The sequence below is a fragment of the Nyctereutes procyonoides genome, unplaced genomic scaffold, assembly GCF_905146905.1.
Source record: "Nyctereutes procyonoides isolate TBG_1078 unplaced genomic scaffold, NYPRO_anot_genome, whole genome shotgun sequence".
In the NCBI taxonomy this organism is placed as follows: Eukaryota; Metazoa; Chordata; class Mammalia; order Carnivora; family Canidae; genus Nyctereutes; species Nyctereutes procyonoides.
This window is the reverse complement of record NW_026575082.1, coordinates 8,157,185-8,179,821: the sequence shown is the minus strand read 5'-3', so window position 1 is coordinate 8,179,821 and position 22,637 is coordinate 8,157,185. Positions and strand designations below refer to the sequence as shown.

General features: G+C 35.4%; 1 protein-coding gene across 1 annotated transcript in view; it reads left to right on the top strand.

The window, feature by feature from the left end:
* The window catches only part of LOC129514655 (docking protein 6), a 363,401-nt gene that overhangs the window by 224,789 nt on the left and 115,975 nt on the right, over positions 1 to 22,637 (top strand). The window contains exon 5 of the mRNA XM_055333417.1: positions 1,423 to 1,612. Within this exon, the coding sequence (XP_055189392.1) occupies positions 1,423 to 1,612 (190 nt within the window). The remainder of the gene's footprint in view (positions 1 to 1,422; positions 1,613 to 22,637) is intronic.

The following is a 22,637-nucleotide window of genomic DNA, read 5'->3' as shown; positions in this document are numbered from 1 at the left end:
AACTTATCTTTTTTCCTTTCTATAGGAAATGAATGTAGAATCCATACACATATCAGTTATATGGGCCAATAATCTAAAAAATTGAATCACTATATTATTTTGATAAAAATATCTAGACCCTTGAATATAAGTATTGTCCATATGGTGACTAAATTTCAAGCTATCATGTTTAAGTTTAACACATTTAGAATCTGATTATTATTGTTGTTGTTGTTGTTGTTATTGGCATCAGCAAAGCAATACTCTGCAAGGTACCTGCCACAGAAAAAATTCTATTATACAGACAATTCCAGCTTAGTACCAGCAAACACTCAGTGTTTAAGATCATGACATTATGATGGATGATGGCACATTCCAAAACATTTCAATCCTCTTTCAACTGCAGCTGCACCCTTATGCCTCTCAAAATCATTAATTCAACAGCACTGTCTTTAGAGCATGATTCACAATTAAATTCAAACTCACAAAGATGTATCTGCCAGTAATTCTTAAACTCTTTGTTATCATGACATTTTCTTAATAATTCCTCAATTCTTGTGGTGCATATTCTTCATGGGATATATGTATTTCGTTCATAGAGTTAACCAGTATTTATTGATTACTTACTACTATAAAGCAAGAATATGGTGCTATGAATTAGGCGTATTTTCTAGGACACTTTATAGGTTGTACCAAGTTCTTTCCTTCCTGGAAATTATGAACTAACCTTATTTTTTATAAAGTGCATCTAATGTGTTTAAATGGGGATCAAAGCCTGCAGAATTTTGCAGTAGTTTTTGAGATACACAAAAAATTATAAAGCAAGGTTTGGAATAATAATCAAATTTTCAACTATAGAATATCCAACAAATGGGAGTGGCTGTGTATTTTTATTTTGCCTACGAAAACACTATCAAGTCCTGGAGAAGACAGTAATGAATATCTGTGATTACCATAGGCTGATTTTGACTGTGAATACAGTATATTTTGTGAGTCAGCCTAAGTGTGCATTAAATACTTCATAACACAAAAGAAAAATTGATTAAATTCTTGCTTAAATTAGACATTCCTTACCAGAGTTATGTATTTGATATGCATTTAAGATTGTGTGAAGGAGACAGTAAATGTCATTTTGACAGAGACCTCACTTAGCTTTTACCCTTATGTTTCCATTGTACAGTTAACCACTGCACCCTCACCATAGAGAATACATGCAACACAAAGTATAGAATGAGTAAGTGAGAGAAGGAACTAGTATTTTAATTAACCCATTTTCCCATACATCAAATGGGAAAGGGTAGTGTTTTACGCTGTCTGTGATGTTCCCAAGGGACATGTAATGATTTTTGAAGGCTGTAGGTAGGTATATAAATTAATACTTTGCTACCATAAAGAGACCTATCTCTTTTCACTTAACTTGTTCCATTCTTTGTTTCTTTGCAGAGAGATTCAATGTGTATCTTATGCCTACACCAAATCTGGATATCTATGGTGAATGCACAATGCAGATCACTCATGAGAATATCTATCTCTGGGATATCCACAATGCCAAGGTCAAACTGGTGATGTGGCCTCTCAGCTCGCTGAGGAGATATGGACGGGACTCCACGTGGTTCACCTTTGAATCAGGAAGGTAAGCTCTAAGTGCCATAACCAACTGCAAGAGGTGGGTAACAAATAGACTCCTGAAAGACAAGTTCTGTTCACGAGTGCCTGGGATGATCACTGTTTTCAGAAAGGGTAGAATCATCAAATATATAATTTCTTCTGATTTTTTTTTTGATAATCTGAAGAAAATATGTTAATTCCCCAACAGGTTAATTACCCCATTCAAAACATGTCAGTCTTTTACACTGGTCTCAAACTAATTTCATAATTATTTCAACCATGCCATATCTTATAATATAATACAATGCTATATTTTTGGTGTATCCTATAATATTTTTGGTGCAATAGGATTCTCATGAAATTCAACGTGTCCTGACTGGCAGTATTTTTTTGAGTTTTTTATAAGCAAAAAATTTTGAAAGGAGTTTTATATTAAATTACTTAAATATTACTTTTTAGGTTTAAGATATGTTAATTCAGTATTCATTTATCCAGATTTCTATGTTAATAACATTAGTTAAGTGTAAATGTTAATTCGGGGTGACTGAAGAAATGTTGGCAAATCTATAACACATGAAATGTATAACCCAGATTTTTTTTTTTATAACCCAGATTTTAAATAGAGTATGTCAAAGCAAATACACTGGTTTCTTGGTCATAGCATCTGGTTGGAATCCATAAATGTCTTAAACGAATGCCTGTCTCATAATCATTATTTATAGACACGGGTTTAGACATGAGCTTCAACCAGCTAAATGAATGTTTCTTGCAATGACCTGTTCGTGATGTTGTTGTCACGCATCCAAAACAAGGCCTACTTAGATTTGGGGATTCTATAGAAGAGATGTTTAATGTATCAGTCTTCACACTGGGGACATGATTTATACATTCTGGAAATGAATCTGTGATATTAGAAGACAGTGATAGTGCAGTTTTGTTGTACTTGATATAGCAATTTTAATTTCATAACTTTGTTCTTACAAAACTAATAAATACTTACTCAAGGTCAGGTTCTAATAATATCCATCTAGGTTAGGCCAAGGCCATATGTCTTTTAAAATTTTAAGGAAAGGAAAAAAACCCTGAGCTGAGCTGAAGCTAATTTTACCAGTCTGGATCCTTTTGCACTAGGTCATATTAAACCCTTTCTAACATTGATTACTCAAAGACCCTCCAATCTTTTTTTTTTTTTTAAGATTTTATTTATTTATTCACGAGACACACAGAGAGAGAGGCAGAGACATAAGCAGATGAGGGACTTGATCCCAGGACTCTGGGATCACAACCTGAGCCAAAGGCAGATGCTCAACCACTGAGCCACCCAGGTGCCCCCGAGTCTCCAATCTTATATTTACTCAGTGGCTCTGAGTTCACTCAGCTGTCTGTTTTCAGTCTGCATAGATACTGACACCAATAATAGCAATCACATTCTAGATAACCATTAGGAAATAAAGATTCTCTTAAGAAAATGAATATTTTTAGACATATACACTATTTAAAAATTATGTGGTTATGAAAAAGGGATTATAACTTATTCCCTAACATAAGGCTTATGATACTTTTTTTTTTCTGGATGTAAAAGTTAGTGTGTGTATAGAAAAAGTGATAGTTTATTTTCATTGTGTAATAATATTACCTCCAATATTCTCTCCTCTGGATTTTTCTCCTAGGTATTCCTATTTTTCTATTTTCTCAACATAATGATTTGACACTTCTATGCATGACTCAATGCTCACCATAATAAATGCGTCACCCTCTGTCATCATACAATGTTATTATGATATTATTGACTATATTCTCTGTGCTGTACTTTTCAGCCCCATGATTCATTTATTTTATTTTATTTTATAACTAGAAGTTTGTACCTGTTGATCCCCTTCACCTGTTTCTCACATCCTGTTACCCCCTCCTTTCTGGCAGCCACCACTTTGTTCTCTTGTATTTATGCATGTTTGGGTTTTTTGTTTGTTTATTTGTTTTGTTTTTTATATTCCACATATAAAGAAAATGATATGGTATTTATTTTTCTCTGTCTGACTTATTTCACTTAGCATAATACCCTCTAAGCCCATCCATGTTGTGCAAATGGCAAGATTTCTTTTTTTTTTTTTAGGGCTGAATAATATTCCAATGCGGGGTGTGTGTGTGTGTGTGTGTGTGTGTGTGTGTGTACCACATCTTCTCTTTCCACTCATCTATGAATGGACCTTTGAGTTGCTTCTATATCTTAGTTATTATAAGTAATGGTATATTAAATATAAGGATGCATGCATCTTTTTGAATTAGTGTTTTCATGTTCTTTGGATAAATATCCAGTGGTAGCATTACTGGATCATATGATATTTCCATTTTTAATTTTTGAGGAATCTCCATACTGTTACCTGTCTATTCCCTCATATCAGAAGGCATCTACTCAGCATTTTAAATAACAAGTAAGGCTTTTTCATCTTCCTTTATAGTGGTTATGTACAATTTTCACTCCCATTTGTACCTGTCCATCAGCTTTTGCCAATTTCTTGTTCCTCCAAAGTCTTTATCAGGAACATACTAGTTCTACACAGGTGTTTAAAATGACATTCTCGACCAAAACATCAAACTACCTGATGTGCTTGGCTTATCTGACAGTCAATATTAATTGGTCTTCTATGATTTTGGTAATTTTTAATAATTTTAAGGTACATTAAAAAATAAAATATCTCAGAGTAGGTAAGGCCCATAATCCTCAAGGTTTTTCTGTTTTATTTTTGTTTTGGTATTTGTTTAGTTTTCTGGGTTTAGGAGATAATCTTTTCCTACACTTTTTTTGTTTGTCAGAATAACTTCTTAAAAAAATGGTTAATAATATCTAAAAATCATCTTGACACACATACTCCTACATACCCTGGGAATAAGAGAGAACTAGATTTAGATCATAGCTTTGTCACTTGTTAATAACTTAGCATGGGCCATTCAACCCCTCTGTCTTCTAGTTTTCTTTTTTGTGTTAGAAGAATTCTAATCTCCACTTCCTACATAAATTTGGAGAGATTGAGCAAAGTGTGAATATAAAGCAGCATACAGCACAGTATTGTCACATAATGGACATTTAAGAAATCATGATTATGTACTCTTCCTCAGAAATTATATAATTTGTTTCTTTCCACTTTCTGAGTGAAGTTTCTACTTACCTCTAAAGAGCTCTATTATTAGAGAATTCTGTGAAGGTATATCCTTAGCCAAATACTGAGAGATAAGTCAAGCAAAAAGCTTGGGAGAAGCCAGTGTTCAAATGCTGGAGCAATTATTAGAAACTTGATGTCAAAGACTAAAAATCAGTGTTATCTGTCAAGAGTCATGAATTTGAGGCAAAAATGGGACCTGGTGCAGCAAGACTTTGGGGGAAATAAGGGGAAAATACTGAATGACTGTCTTTATGCTAACTGGTGCTTGGATGTAATTTTATGGGTTACTAGGTGCCTATTTCATTGAAGAATCAGCAAACATACAAGAAATCTCTAATTTACCATGTGTAATTCGTTGGAATAAGTTACACTTCAGTAGTATTGCCTGTGGGAAAATCAGAGTGTAGGGCAATGAAAATCAAACTTCCTTACCCTTAAGTATATTAGGGAAAAATCTAAAAGAATCTCAGTAAAAAGCTACAAGAACTAAGAAGTGAATTTAGAGAGGTCACAGCATATAAAGTCAATAGACAAAAATCAGTTTTATTTTATATACAAGCAATGCATAATTGAAAAGGAAAATATTTTTAATATTTCTTATAGTGTAAAAATATGAAATATATATTGTTTTAACAAAATATATGTGAGAGCTCTACACTGAAAACCACACAATATGACTGAGAGAAATTAAAGAAGACCAAAATAAATGGAGCTATATATACCATGTTTGGGAAATGAAACACGCTATATTCATAACAGTCCTCTTGGAATCAATGTATAGATTCATTGTAATCTCGATAACAATCCCAAATGACTTACCTAAATTAAAGGACTAGTTGATTTTGAAATGTATTTGGAATTGCAAAAGACCTAGAGTATCTAAAACAATTTGGAAAAAACATATTTGATGTACTTCCACTACCTGATTTTAATACTTGTTATAAAGCTATAATAATCAAGACAGTGTGGTATTGACATAAGGATAGACCTAACAATCATTGGAAAAGAATGAAAAGTTCAAAATAGACACCTACTTATATGACCAATTTATTTATCTATTAGTATGCTATGATAATTCAATGTGGAAAAGAAAAAAAATGGTGCTGGAATGACTAGATACCCATTAAAGAGAAAAACAAACAGCTCTTACCTCACTGCCCTGGACTCAATTGTGCTCAGTTCCTCTCCAGCAGTATTCATATGTTGAAGTCTTAATCACAAGTGTGAAGGTATTTGGAGGTGGGGCCTTGGGGCCTTTGGAAGACAATTCAGTTTAAAGGAGATCATGAGAGTGGGGCCATCATGGGAGGATTAAAAGTCTTTATAAGAATAAACAGCAGAAAGCTTGTTCTCTCTCCTGCCATGTGAGGAAAAGGTGGTGGCCATCTACATGACACAGAGTCCTCACCAGACACTGATCATGCTGGAATCTTGATCTTAGACAGCCTCCAGAACTATGAGAAAATAAATTTCAGCTCCTTAAACCCCTTGTCCATGTCATTTTTTATGGCAGCTCAAGCTAATATACTTCACCATACCCTCCCTCAAAAAGAAAAAAAAAAAAAAAAAACCTCCAAATGGATATAGACTTAAATGTAAAAGCTAAAATTATAAAATTTATAGAAGAAAACATTAAAAAAATCTCTAACCTTGAAATAGGCAGATGTTTCGTAAATACTAGACTAAAAGCACAATCAAAGGAAAAAAATATTGATAATTTGGGTTTCATCAACATTAATAACATCTGCTCTTCAAAAGACATTCTATAGAAAATGAAGTGGGGGGGGAGAAAAAGTCAAGCCATAGACCAGGAAAAAATTTCACAAATCCGTATCTGATGAAGAATTTATATTAATAATTCTTAAAGAATTCTTACAGCCCAAAATAAAACAAATGATCCTTTAATAAAATAATAAAAAAAATGTGGACAGGTTATAAAGGAAGATACGCTCATAGACAATACAAACAAGAAAAGATGCTTATTATCATCATTAGTCTTGAGGAAATATAGATTAGAAAGGGTGTGCCTGGGTGGCTCATTTGGTTAAGTGGTTAAGCATCTGCCTTAGTTTCAGGTCATGATCCCAGGGTCCTGGGATGGAGCCCCAAATCAGGCTCCGTATTCAGTGGGGAGTCTGCCTCTCCCTCTCTCTCCTCCCCACCCCATCCACCCCCCACCCCACCCCCCACTGCTTGTGTGCACTATCTCAAATAAATAAATAAATAAAATCTTAAATACACACACACAACACACACACACAAAGATACCAGTTTATTCTCTCCCCTCTATCAAAAGACAAAACAAAACCCTGACCCTGTCAGGTGAGAAGGAATCACTCTTACTCTGTCTCATTGCTAATGTGACTGGGAAAAAGAACACCACTTAAAGTAATAGTTTGGCATTTTTGTGTGTGTCCCACATGACAGAGCAATTTTACTCCTATATATTTACCTACCAACTGCCCCCCTAACAATATACAAATACTTGCGTTGGGAGGGTCAGAGCAGCTTTATTCATAACAAACACTGGAAAAATCAGGGGCACTTGGGTGGCTCCATTGGTTAAGCATCTGCCTTTGGCTGAGTCATGATCCCAGGGTTCTGGGAGTTGGGATCCCTGCTCAGTGGGGGGGTCTGCTTCTCCCTCTACCCCTCACCCTTCTCATGCTCTCTCTCTCTCTCAAATAAATAATAAAATCTTTTTTTAAAAAAAGGGGAAAAATTGGAAAATGGCCATCAATCCATAAATGGAAAGACAAATTATAATGTAGTTATACAATGAATACTACCTACCGGTGACTCACAACATAGGTAAACCTCAAAAAAAATTATTCTAAGTAGTATGTATGATTTCATTTGCAGAAAATCCTATGACGAACAAAACATAATTTTTAGTGACAGCAAGCCAATCAGTGGTTGCCTGGGGTTGAGGTTGGGATTGAAAAGAATGGACTGTAAAGGGACAGTAAGGAAGTTTGGAGAATGAAGAAAAATGTCCGGTATTCTGATGTTCATCAAAAAAACATGGAACTGCTTACCAAATGTTCATAATATTATATGCAAATTATACTCCAATGTTTTCAATGTAAAAAAAAAATGTGGGGAAAAAATAGATCATTAACAAGTCTTATGTTTTATATGCTTTCATACCATTTGGATGTTTGGCAATGGCCACTGTTACTTTTATAATAAAAATACTTCTTATGGAAGGAATGGAGCCAAGGAAGGAGAGAGAGCCTCAAGCATTGTCTGGACAGGAACTCTTGAAACTGTGAGATATAACTAGGCTTTTTTTTTTTTTTAAGATTTTCTTTGTTTATTCATGAAAGACACAGAGAGAGAAGCAGAGACACAGGCAGAGGGAGAAGCAGGCTCCCTGTGGGTAGCCCAATGCAGAACTCAATCCCTGGACCCAGGATCACACCCTGGGCCAAAGGCAGACAGATGCTCAACCACTGAGCCACCGGGGCACCCCTACAACTAGACTTTTGTTGTAGAGATACTACAAGGTCAAAAATCTGTTTTGGTAACCTGGCCAGGTGTTATACTTTCTATATTCTCTATGTAAATTTCCATTTTTTCCCCTTAGTATTGAGAATTTGTTTGGATACCTATCTTGTCTGATTAAAAAGCCAATACAAGCTTTTGAAAGAGATGTTGGAAAGAAAAGCTTAAAATCACTCATAATTTCTCCATTTTAAGATTACTGCTTTTAATATTTTGATGGACTTCTTTCCAGTGCATTTTAAAATCAATGCAAATAAAGATATTTATCCTTTGTTTTCACTTATTATACTGAGAAGTAATCTCTGAGTCCTTTAAAATCAAGATTCTAATGGCTGTATGGCATCTGAACATATGGCTTTGCCATCATTAATTTAACATTAAGAAGTTTCCAAAATAAACTATTATAAATAAAGCCACACTGACCATCTGTGAAAAGTCGTGCAAATCTCTGATTATTTCCTTAGCAAAGCCTTTGTAAAGGCTTAATGGGTCAAAGGATGCGAATGTTTTCAAGATTCTTCACAATATAGCAAATTGCTTTCAAGGGAAGTAATATCAATTCATACATCTTCTAATGGTACAGAAAGAGCTCTTCTTAACCCTATAACCACAAGCATTAAAATGATGATTTAAGATGTTTCTATTTTGATCAAGGACTTTGATATCTCTTTTTTTTTCTTTTCTCTTTTTGTTTGTGTCTTTATCTTTAAAATTGGAGGTCTGTCCTTGTATATACTGTTCATTTTTATTTTTTTTCCTTTTCTCAATTTGGGTGTCCTTTGCCCTTTAATATTTGGACTATTGACCATTATTCTATGCATCTATTTGGTAAATTCCAGACAATCCTGCTCTTGTTACAGAGAGTCAAAGGCAGAAGTTTTGCCTATGCTTGATCCAAGATATAAAAGCACATTTTATTCCCTGGGTCAGGACAGGGAGTCAGGGAGAGAGGGGAGGGCACAGATGATGAAGACAACTTAAAGGACAGATTGGCAGGTGAGACCCAGCCAGTCATCCTAGTCAACCTTGAAGATCTGCATTTTCTGGGTTTTATTATATTAGCTTTTTGCAGAAAGCATATTATTGGGTAAGCAATTTTAGCCATTTGTTTATACTACTGCATGTACTGAAAAGTAATAAATTGGATATGTCAAATACTCCTTTTGTCACTGACAGGCTTTTTTCAAATGCATTGTTAAATTCCACTGTACCGACAAAACATAAAAATAAACAGTAGGAGAGGACCTAGATCATTCTTTCTGGAGGAACATATCTCACAATTCCTCATAATTATAATCATACACCATAAACTTCAGGGAGCACATGGCAGGTATGAGAAGAGAAAGAAAATAAGGACCAGGAAGCTTTCAGTGGGAATTGTCCCTGGAGAAGCATGGTGTCTGGGAAATGAATTCATAGTCCCAAGCCAGCTTAGAGCAATCGCTCTTTTACCATAATGATTGTAAGTTTGCATTTTTAGAGTAAAACACAACCAATCTGCTATGCAGCTAATTTTTTTCCTCAAAAAATCAGAAAAGATATCCAGACCTGCAGAGGAAGTCATAGGATTCATGATTATGTGCAATTTTATCCTGTGGAAGACAGAATTATGTTTTTATATGTGGCATCTTCACTTCATACAACCTCATAAATATTGTAAGCAAACATCAGAATGGGTTCAAATGGCTGCATAACAAAATTCAAGTGAGCCCTAAATCCTTTTTTTATAAAGTTATTGTTCAAAACTTAACCTCCCTATTCAGCACAATGCTTAATATAACAAAATTGGTGCTCAAAATTTGTCTTACTAACTTTGATAAAAACATCTTTATTTAGAAGCTTAGGAAGAAATCTGATTACAGATTTTAACAATTGGAAATGTAAAACAGTGCTTACTACAATACCATTTCTTTGGGTAGATGGTCAATGGAAGCAGTTCCTTGTGCTATAATCAAGGATTCTGTGATGTCACAGGTAGACATAATTTATTCCTAAACCTTTTTGTTCACAAATGCAGAGATAAATCACTCTTTGTCTAATGCATCACCAATTAGTGAAAGGGAAAAGGAGGACAGAGAGCTCTTAAAAAGACATCAAACCATGATCTAAAAAACATAGATATAAATTAAACTATCGAAATTTAAAACTTAGCTCCATAAAAGACACTTTTAAGGAAATTAAGAGATAAGACAGTTCTGGAGAAAAGATTTGAAAGTCACATATTTGACACAGAACTTGTATCCAGAATTTGTAAAAAAAAAAAAAAAAAAAAAAAAAAACTTCAAAATTTAATAAGAAACAAACCACAACTTACAATTTAAAGAACAGGCAAAAGATTTGAGCAGACATTTCATCAGGGAAGATATATGGTTGACCAATAATCACACTAAAGATGGCAAACCTAATTAGCATTAGGGAAATACAAATTAAAACCATAGTGAGATATAACTCTTGACTTATTATTATGGCTAAAATAAAAGGAAAAATCTGACAATACCAAGTACTGACAAGAATGCACAGCAGGTAGAACTCTCATATTTCTGTTAGTGGAAATGCAAAATGATATAGCCATTTAGGAAAACAAGTTGGCATATTTTTATGTAAAATTAAACATATACATCTCATATGACCAAACAATCCTGCTCCGAAGTTGTTTCCTCAAGAAAAATAAAAATACATGTTCATTAAAAAAAAACCCTGCATATGAATAGCCATTTTATTCATTATTGCCCAAAAGTCAAAAACCAAATGCCCTTTACTGAATGGGTAGGCTGTGGTAAACCAATAAATAGAGTGATACTCAGTAATAAATCCACAGATCCACAAAACAAGATAGGTGTATCACAAATGTATTATTCTAAGGGAAAGAAACCAGATCCAAAAGACAGCATACTCTGTTATTGTATTTATATAATATTCTAGAAAAAGCAAAACTATAGTGGTAGAAAATAGACAAGTGATTGCCAGCAGGTGGAGTGCAGAGACGGGTTGACTACAAAGCAACAACATAAGGGAAATTTGGGGGATGATGAAACTGTTCTTTATCTTGATTCTAGGGGTGGATCTGTACTCTATGCATTTGTCAAAACCCATAGAACTGTGTAGTATAAAGAATAAATGTCACTGTATGTAAATTTTTAAATTTAATTTTAAAAAAGAAAGAGTTTCTCATGTATGGTCAAATGATGTTTTACAAGGGTGCCAAGACTTTTCAATAGGGAAAGGATAGTCTGTCTTCTCATAAATTGTGCTAGAAAAACTAGATATCCAAATGTGAAAAAAATAAAGTTGACCCCTTACCTATCACCATATACAAAAAAATTAACTCACAATGAATCAAAGACATAAGTGTAAACCTAAAAACTTAAAACTTTTAGAAAAAAAAAAACAGAGAAAAATCACAGCTTTGGATTTGGCATTGATTTCTTAGATATAACACCAAAGGCATAGGCAACAGCAACAACAAAAAAGACCAATTGGACTTAATGAAAATTTAAAGCATCTGTGTATCAAAAGATATTATAAACAATAAATAGAATAAAAAGTCAACTCACAGAATGAGAGAACATAATTATAAATAATACCTCTAATAATAGATTAATATCCAAGATCTATGGGGAACTTATAAAACTCAACAACTACAAAACAAAACAATATTTTAAATGAGCAAAGGGCTCCATAGTTCCCCAAAGAGTATATACAGATGACCAACAACTACATGAAAAAATATTCACAATCACTAATCTTATGGGAATTGCAAATGAAAACTGCAGTAAGATTCACAACCATCAGAAGTGTTGTAATTAAAAAAAAAAAATTGGAACCCTGCATTCTTGATGGGAATGTAAAATGGTAGAGCCACTGTGGAGAACAGTATAGAGGTTCTTCAAAATATTATAAATATTTTTACCATATGATCCAGCAATTATACTTCTGAGTATACACTCAAAAGAATTGATAGTAGGGTCTTAAAGAGATATGTGTACACTCATATTCATAGTGGCATTATTCACAACAGCTAAAATGTGGAAGCAAGCACTGTCCATTGATGGATAAATGGGTTTTAAAGACATGAATAATAATGAAGTTTTTAAAAGAAGAAAATGCTGATATCTATTCCAACATGGATGAACCTTGAGTAAATTATGCTAAGTGGAATAAGGCAATCATTAAAAGATGAATGCTAACTGATTCCATTTATATGAGATACTTAGAGTAGCCAAAATCTTAGAGAAAGAAAACAAAATGGTGGTTTCCAGGAGCTAGGTGAGAAGCAATGAGGAGTTACTGTTTCAGTAATACAGGGTTTCAAATTACAAAATGAAAAGAGTGATGAGGATGGATGGTGGTGATGGTTATACGATATTATGAATGTTTAACACCAGTAACTGTATACATAAAAATGATTACAATAGCCAACACATATTGAAGAAAAAGAACAAAGTTGAAAGATTGACAGTACCCAGCTTCAAGACTTACTATAAAACTAAAATAATTAAGACAGTGTGGTCTTAGTGAGAGAATACATAAATAAATCAATGGATTAGAATAGATAGCCCAGAAATAGATCCATATAAGTACAATCAACTGATCTATGACAAAGGAGCAAAGGCAAGACAATGGACAAGGAATTTACACACTCCACAAACATTAACTCAAAAATGGGTCATAGACTTAAATGTAAAATGCAAAACTGTAAAACTCCTAGGAGATAACATCAGAGAATACCTCAGTGACCTTGGGAATGGCGACGACATTTTAGTCACACCAAGCACAGTATCTATGAAAGAAATAATGATAAACTGCACCTCTTTAAAATTAAAACCTTAATATTCTTCAAGAGACAATGTCAAGAGAATGAGAAGACAAGCCACCAACCGGGAGAATGCTTTTTCAAAAGACACATCTGATAAAGGATTATTATACAAAGAACTCTTAAAGGTCAACAATAAGAAAATAAAACCCAATTGAAAAATAGACCAAAAGACCTTAACAGACACTTCATTAAAGAAGATATGCAGATAAGCATATGAAAAGGTGCTCCACATTATATGTCATCTAGAACATGCAGATTAAAACAACAAGTAGGTATCACTATACACCTATTAAAATGGCCAAAATTCTGAACACTGACAATACCAAATGCTGACAGGATGTGGAGCAACAGGACATCTCTTTCATTGCTGGTGGGAATGCAAAATGGTACAACCACTTAGAGAACAATTTGGCAATATCTTATAAAAGTAAACATACTCTTACCATCCAATCCAGCAAGCACATTCCTTGGTATCTACCCAAAAGAGTTGAAAATGCTATGTCTATACACAACCTTGCACATGATATTGGTAGCAGCTTTATTCACATAACCTCCAATAGTTGGAAGCAACCAGTATGTCCTTCAGTAGGTGAGTGGATTAAAAAATATGTGGTATATTCAGACAGCAGACTGTTTTTCAGCACTGAAGAGAAATGAACTATCAAGCAATAAAAAGACATGGAGAGACCTTAAATGGCATAGTGAAATTTAACACTGCTGACTATATGATCCCAACTGTATGGCACTGTGGAAAAGTAAAAACAAAATGACACAGTAGAAAACAGCAGTGGTTGCCAGGGGTTAGGATGATGGACAAGCTAAGCACAAAGCATTTTTAGGGTGTTAAAAATGCTCTAGGCGATACCATATTGTTGGAGTCATGTTATTGTGTATTTGCCTAAACCCACAGAATGTACAACACCCAGAGTGAACCCCAGTGTAAAATATAGGCTTTGGGTGATTTTGATGTGTCAGTGTAGGTTCATCAATTATAACAAGTGTCCGACTCTAGTGGGAGATGTTGCTAATGGGAGAGACTGTGTGGATGCAGGAAGGATGATGGGGAATCTCTGTAGTTTCCCCTCATTTTTGCTGTGAGTCTACAATTGCTCTAAAAAATTGTCTTAATAAGAAAAATTACATTGTACACATTAAATATATACAATTTTTATTTGTCTGTTATACCTAACTAAAGCTGGTAGGAAAAAAGAAATCTAGTGTCTGGAAATGTTGAAATATATTTTGGTTCTGTATTCTATAGTAATCTAGTACCTCATTGGTACCAACATCTATTGGTAATTGCAGCTGGAAACAAAAAGCATTCACTTCCCAAGTATTTCTTTTGACTTTCATCATGAAACCTGAGATGTATCAGTAAAGTTATATTATAATGGAAGAACATGTGTTTTGCAGCACTATTAGATTTGGGTAAAATATTGATCCTTCTATGTATTAGGCAAACTGATTTTCATCCTTGGTTTTTATACCCCTCATTTGTGACAATAAGGAAAGGCATACCTATTCTGTAGCGCTTTTTTGTATATGTAAGTGGAGCTATAATTTTAATTCTCTTTCCAGATTTTTGTTGTGGGAGGCTTAACATTTGTCTTAACATAGATGACTTGAGTGCACATGTATCAATCTGCTGTTTTGTTTTTTTTTTAAGAACAAACTATTGCAATTTCAAAAATGTGAAAGATTTAACACTGAAGAGAAATGAACTCAAGTCAGTGGTAAGTTCATTCTTTTGACTAATGAAGGACTAAAATATTTTAATTTGTATAGGGTTTTGACAGGACTGTGGCTGTTTAATTGAAAAATAACCAAAAATAGTAATTAAAAAATTTAAAAGGAGAAAAAAGAAAAACCATTTTAGCCCTTCCTTCCTCCACAGTCCACCAGCCTCCCAGTGTTGTGGGGCTGGCTATGAGTGTGGTTATCACCATCATGAAAATAAATGACACCAAATTGCAAGATTGATCTTGAGTGATGCCTTAATTCACTTTGAAAATTCCTCTTGAAGGTTTCAGAAATCGGTCAAAGTACCATGGATAAAACAGTGATATGTGTGTGCATCACTTCCAGAGGAGACCACTTTTCCAGATAGAATCCCTTTGTATGTTTATATTCAGCACATTTGTTAAAATACAATCTCTGTTTTGTAATTACACTCTGCAGCTGAAACCGCAAAATCATAGTCTGTTGTCTTAGCTTTCTTCATGGAAGAATGTTGATTTCTTCAAAGGAAGAGACCTTTTCTGATTCTCCCTATATTGCCTTGGACGGTGCTGTGAATGTAAAAATAGGTGTCTGCTGAATTTAATCATCCTTATATACGTGTTTCATCTGATAGCTTTCAAAGCCCTTATTTCAAAGTATATTATTTCATTTTATGCCCATATCAGCATAGAAGGTGGGCATAACAGAAAACATTTTTATCAAGTTTTCATGGATGAGGAAATCAAGTCTCAGAAAAGTTAATAAAGTGTAACTGAGGTCACTTGGAAAGTAAGTGGCTGGCAGCTGCAGAAGTCTAGCCTGAGTTGTCTGATTCATGCTCCCATGTTTTATCACACCATGATTGCTCAGGGAACAATGATCTAGTGCTATGATCTGAATGTCTGTGTGCCCCCAAAATTCATGTGTTGAAACCTAACCTCCAAGGTGATATTAGGACAAGGGGCCATTGAGAGATGATCAGGTCAAAAGCCTAAAGGAACCCTTCATGAATGGGATTTACTGCCCTTATAAAAGAGACCCAAGACAGCTCCCATCCACCATGTGAGGACACAGTGAGAAGACAGTCATCTATGAACCATTAAGTCTTACCAGACATCACATCTACCTGTGCCATAATCATAGACTTACAATCACCAGAACTGTGAGGGAGAAAAAAAAAAATCCTTTTGCTTATAAGTCACCCAGTAGATGCTGTGCTACTACAGCAACCCAAATGGATTAAGACCCCTAGCTACTCTATTTATTTGAAGTTATTAGGCAAATTAAAGGATTCGTTTTAAGATATTTTTGGCATGGCCTAAAAATCACTCCTGGTTTTGACCTTTATCTGCCTTCCCAACAGTCTCTGCCTACTTCCTGCTTCTTACTCTGAACTCCAACAGCAAAAACTGGTTAATAAAGAATCTCTATGCTTTGCTCATGCCATCCATCCACCATCCACCCTGAATGCCAGCCACCTGCCAATGTTTCTTCACTGAACTTGTCCTAAGTTCCTAAAATTAGATCCCCTATCCGTTTGCTTGGATGGTACTGCCCTCCACATATTTCCTGCTCCCTTACATTTTCCAACATTCAGTGCTGTCTGGGGAACCTTATGACCAGTTCCAACAAGCGGCTATGGACAGATAATATAGGCTTTACTTTTTGATGAGGGTGCTGACTTTTTGATGAGGGTGCTGTCTTAGTTACCCCAGAGAGTTGTTCAGAACCAAAGTGGATTAGCAGGAGTGAGAAGTTCCTGTTGCATTAAAACCACTGAGATTTTGTTTGTTATTTAAGGATAAATCTATTTGATCCTAACAGAAATGGATAGCAGGAGAAGTGCTGCAGTAATAAATAGCCCTAAAATATGTAGCACTAAAACAGTGGTTGAACAGGGGTGGAAGGAAAATGTTATGGCCACTGGGAGAAGGATACCATGCAGGGCTAGACATTTGGTGGAATTCTTGCCTCTTGGTATAATTTGTGATAACTTGCTAGGCTGATTGCCTGTCTAATGAGCTACTAGATAAGGACAGATTTGTAAGGACAAATTCAAATTAAAAATAAGAGACTTCATTCTCTCTGTTGAAAGTGGGGAGAAGCTTTACCTGCCTGCCTTTTCCCTAGAGTTTTGACTTTAGAAAACTCATCATTGTAGGTACTTCTTTCTCTCTGTGAAATATCTATATAAATTCTGTTGAAAACTAAATAGGTCTTTTGTCAACTTTGAAGACCCTGGAGTACCTTTCCTAAGAACTCAGGAACCGAGTCTTTGAAATACAAATACCAAAGGAGAGAGTGCCCCTAGCTCCCAGGTTGTATGAGAGGGTAGGGCCCTAATGTCGATGGGCACCTGGCTCCTCATTGCAGAACTACTTTCTGTCATAAAGCTGGGAGAAGCTTGTTTTTCCTCTGGATGAAGCCAAGTAGCTGACATACATGGTCACTCTACCAAGTGAATCTAGGATGAGCTGTGTATGACAAATGGTGCTATCGGGTCCTCTCCTTTAAAATGAGTTATTGTTTATCTTGAGAACATGTAGGTAGTGGGTTTTATCTGCTTGAATTATAAAAAGGATCAGATGTTTTTCCATCTATAAAGGTTCTCAGCCAACTGCCTGTGATGTGCATCACATTCTGGTTTAATATGTATAAAATAAGAAGTGTTTTTCTTTCTCTACTATGCTTGTGGAGAGGATTTCTGGATTGGGAGAAGATTTTGTTTTTCATTCTCTTTCTCAACACCTAGGGGGAGAAACTGGAAAACAAAATGTTAATAGTGTTTGTTGTCTGGCGAGGTACTGTAAAGAAAGGATCTCAGGAAAAAAAAGTTGAGAACTTGCAAGCAAAATTGAAAAAGATTTGAAAAATTCAAAACCTTGCAAAATTGGAAAAGATAATTATGGTGAGTCACCAAGGAAGAGGAGATAAAAATTAAGAAAGTCTCTTTGGGTGACAACAGCAAGTTGAGACAGCCTCAAGGAAAAGCAGATTAAGCGTGTGGTCTCCACACCATTTGCTAAAACCTCTCAATTGACTAAGGTGTGTCAGGGTAAAAAAAAAAAAAAAAAAAAAAAAAAAAACAGCTTAAGGGGACATTGCCTAGTATAATCTTTTAATTAGAAAAAAAAAGAATGACCAGGGGCGCCTGGATGGCTTAGTGGTTCAGTGTCTGCCTTTGTCTCAGGTCCTGATCCCGGAGTGTTGGGATCCAGTCCTGCATCAGGTTCCCTGCATGGAGCCTGCTTCTCCCTCTGCCTGTGTCTCTGCCTGTCTCTGTCTCTCATCAATAAATAAATAAAATCTTAAAAAAAAAGAAAAGAAAAAAGAAAAGAATGGCCCAGGGCAAAGAATTAAGTAGGTGGTACTCTTAACTTGATATGGTCAAGGTAGCACTTTTGTGGGTTTTTTTTTTTAAGATTTTATTTATTTATTCATGAGAGAGATATATATATAGAGAGAGAGAGGCAGAGACACAGGCAAAGGGAGAATCAGGCTCCATGCAGGGAGCCCGACGTGAGACTCAAACTCAGGACTCTGGGATCACATTCTGAGCTGAAGGCAGACATTCAACCACTAAGCCACCCAGGCGCCCCAAGGTACCACCTTTACATAGAAAGACTTTTGGGAAAGCAGAAACAAAATATTAGAGCCAATTTGAGAAGTGTGTCTCAGAAAACACTCCAAGAATAGTGGATTTTGCCTTTGGTAAATGTGATCAACTAGAATTAAATATATAAGAAACCTAGGAATATTTTTGAGATTTTTACAGGACCGAAAAAAAAAAAAAAAACCTGTACTAAAGATATTTATGACTTTTTTTTAAAAAGATTTGACAATAATCAGCTGTCTCCCATAAGCTCTGCAGGGCAGAAAGGACACTGACAAACATGCAAAGCCTCGAGGGGAACATTTCCCCAGTGTTTAATTCAGATAGGGCCAAGGAGGGTAATGGAAAAGGAGAGTTGTCCGAGGCAGAGGACAGCGCCAAGGAGAAGGAAGGATAAGCCAGTGATTCTCAAAGAGCAGAATGAGGGTCTAGGATCCCTATGAGCCCTTAGAGTAAGGATCCTCAGGATCCCTGGTAAGTGGCATTTCAGAAATCCCCACCAGGTCTGCGTTGCCTCTGTCTCATCTTCTTTCTGTTTGATGGGGAGTGTTTGCAGTGTGAGGCTTCCTGGTCCTCTAGAACCACTGTTCATTGGGTCAGAGTGGGTAGAAGGAGAAAAATTCTCTTTAGATCATTCTTTTGGAACTAAAAGTCCTACTGATGCAGCTACTGTGGCACATCGTCACCTGCGGATTCTGGATTTTGAACCAGAATCAATGGCTGAATGGGGTGCTTTTTGGTTTGTTGGGGTTTTTTTTTTTTTTTGGTTTTGTTTCTCTTAGGGAAGGATTGAATGTGTAGGAAGAAGGGAGAAAGGGGATCTGTGCTGACCAGAAGAGATGATTGTGGCAGACAGTCGTGCTTACCAAATATCTACCTACCCTCCTCAATTTACCTGTCCCTTTGTAGTTAGGTGAGGCCATAGGAAACAGTATTCTCGACCATGGGCTGCTAATGGAAGTAGCATGAATTGCCTCTGTGCCAACGTATTTAGATGTCTTGTATTAGTCAATTAGGGCTGCAGTAACAAAATGCCATACACTGGGTGGCTGAAACAATAGAAATGTATTTCTCACAGTTCTGGAGGCAGAGAAACCCAAGATCAAAGTGACAGTTGATTTGGTGCTTTGTGAGGGCTCTATTCCTGGCTTGCAGATGGCTGCCTTCTCACTGTGTCATCACCTTATGCAGAGGTAGGGAGAGGAAACAAGTTCTCTGGTGTTCTTATATAGGGACACAGTAATCCTATTGGATCAGAGCCCCACTCTTATGACTCCATTTAACCTAATTACCTCCAGAAATGTCCTAGGTCAAATACAGCCACGTTAGGGGTTGAGGTTTCCACATATGAATTTATGGTGGACAAATTTCAGTCCAGAGCATGACTGCTAGAGAATTTTCCTACCCTTTTAAGTACTGTGGCAACTGCAGTGGTCTACTGTTGAGATGTCTGATCTACAGGACATAGCTTGAGTGATAAATCTGTCTTTGCTGTGTTAAGCCAATGAGACTTGAAGTTAGCATTATTATTTTTTAAATTAAACAGCATGAATCAATCTATTTTCCTAATATAAAACCCTTCTGTTATTTCAGGACCCACTCACTAAATCTTTTATTAGAATTTCTACATTATATTATAATCATTGGTTGATCTGTCTCTCCAAGTATCCTATGAGCTCATTAAGGCCAGAGATTATGTTTTAGCCATCGGTTTCTATAGTTCTTATCAGGTATTTGAAGAATGATTGAAGACATCCCAGGGAATAAATGAGGCATTTTTAATGTCATGAAAATATTTAAATCATAATGTTCAATTGAGTTTCAGTTACAAGGTATAGGAAATAGGGAAGGCCTCCTCCTTACAAATTTGTATCAGGGATACATGTGATACTTAAAAATCATGTATCTATCTAAATTCTTCCTATAATTCTAAAGAAGTAAAGTTAAGACAAAGCCTTTTAGGAACTTACTGCCTTTTTTTTTTCCTGTGTCTAATTTAGTAAATCTCTTACTACTATAACACCGGGACTCATTTTTTCCCCTAGGAGAAAGCATTAATTAAATGACTTAGGAAACTGTTCTTATCAAGAAATGGAGGCTCTAATCTTAATTTTTGCTCCATTAACTTTAAAGTTCAATACATTTTTATTGAACCCACACATACTTAGTGTGAATTGCTTTTCATTAATTGGTCTATCGGGATCCCAATGACAGTTTTGGCCTTCCTTTTAGGTTTTTTTATTCTCCTTCAGAAAGTTCCTAAACTTTAGTAATAGTCATTAAATCAAGGAATTATTGCTGGAATCAAAGGGATAAAAATCAGTGGAGAGAGATGTGAAGCTTTGGTTTGATCTCCTCAATTGGTGGCAGGTTGCCACCAGTGAGACTTGCATTTCACAGGAGATTACTTCCACCTGGATTTATTAGAAAGATTGGACAATTCACTTATTAATTATTGATCCATTCATTTCAAAAAATGCACACATTTTCACTTCTGAAGTTGAGGTATATTTTGTTACTGTTATGACATGTTACAGTGAATGAATGAGTAAGTGAATAAATGAGTGAGTGAATGAATGAATGACTGAATTCACTTATTGTCACCAAATGATGGTAGTGATGTCATTGCCATTGCCTGCATGTGCATAGCCCTGGTCTGGGATGCCCATATTTTCTTCACTTCTACTGAAGTTATATGCATTGTTGGTGGTTCATTCCTTGAGTTTAATTGCAAATCTTCAAGGTATCAGTCAAGAAACCTTTTAGGACCATTTGAAAAAAGAACATGGATCCTTGTGCTGTATAAAAGTTTACTATGAACACCTTCTGGTTGATAAAGTATGCATCAACCAGCATAAAACTTGTAGAATAGGTGTCAGTGGTTTAGAAGAAAATCTTCAAGTCAAAACAGCATACCCTTCATTAAAGAAATGTTTAATCACTACCACTCTTGGTGGCAAATGAAATGATCTTTTATGAAAAAAGAAAAACAAAGACCATTGATAATTGTAGGTTGAACATAACTGTTCAACTCAGTATGTACAAAAGTTTTAGCAATCCCTTAGCTAACATTTTACTTATATTTTCTTTTTATGCATGTGTTAAGAGTAATGTACGATAATCCATCACAAGTGAGCCCAGGTCTTTCAACACATACAAAAAAAACTTAAGTGTTAAAAAATCCTTTGTATGAGATTATAATTGGCATATTTTCCCCATAGTGATAAATAAAATGAGGAAGGGTCTTATAATCTTTAGTGTTTTATGTTTGACAGAATATGGTTATTACTGAGCCCACATTATATGCCAGGCATTGTTCTAGGTGCTTGGGATAACTCAGGAAGCAAAGGTCCCTGCCTTCATGATGTTTATAGGTTATTTAGGCAGGACAGTAACATTATAAACAAATTAGTATAAACTTATTGAGAAGTTTTATGCAGGAAAAAAACATGGTAAAGGGTGAGGCATGCTATGAATGGGTGCTGTTTGATAAAGTGGTCAAACAAGGTCTCTTATATAAGGTGATATTCCAGGAAATAGCCAAAAGAAGTGAGTAAGAAGCTTTGTAGGTAGTTATTTGAGAAATAAGATTCTTGGCTAAGGGTCTTAAAGTCTGGCTAGGGACAATATTATACTTGCATGTTTAAGGGACAGTAAGTGTCACCAGAGCAGAGGAAGGGAGTTTAGGAGATGATATCAAACAAATACTATGGGCCAGGCTACATATCACTATCTCTTACTACCTTTTGGATTATATTAAGGACTTTGGGTTTTACTCTGAATGGAATGAGAAGCACTGAGGTACTTAGGTCAAGCATGATACAGTCTCACCTATATTATGAAAGAGATTGCTCCCAAAGTTGATTGGGGACTAGACCAGGGAGGTAAGGGTGGAAGCAAGGAGAACTATTAGGGTTCTATAACAAAAATCCAGGCAAAAGGTGATAGCCCAGAGGTTTAGCAAGGGAGAAGAGGGGAAGCTGCCATATTTAAAGTTAGAGTCTCAATAGATGTGAAAAATGAGAAAAATATATTTATATTAACCATATATGACTTCAAGAATTGGTCCAAGCAATGAAAAAAAAAAATAACAAATTGCTACTTATCGTAACACAGAAAAAAATATTGGGGGGGTGAAAGATTGTGTTGAAACTCAGGAGTTTGTTTTCTGGCATGGAAAGTTTGAGATCCAAGTGGAATTTCAGAAAGTGGCTGCATATATATTTCTGGATGT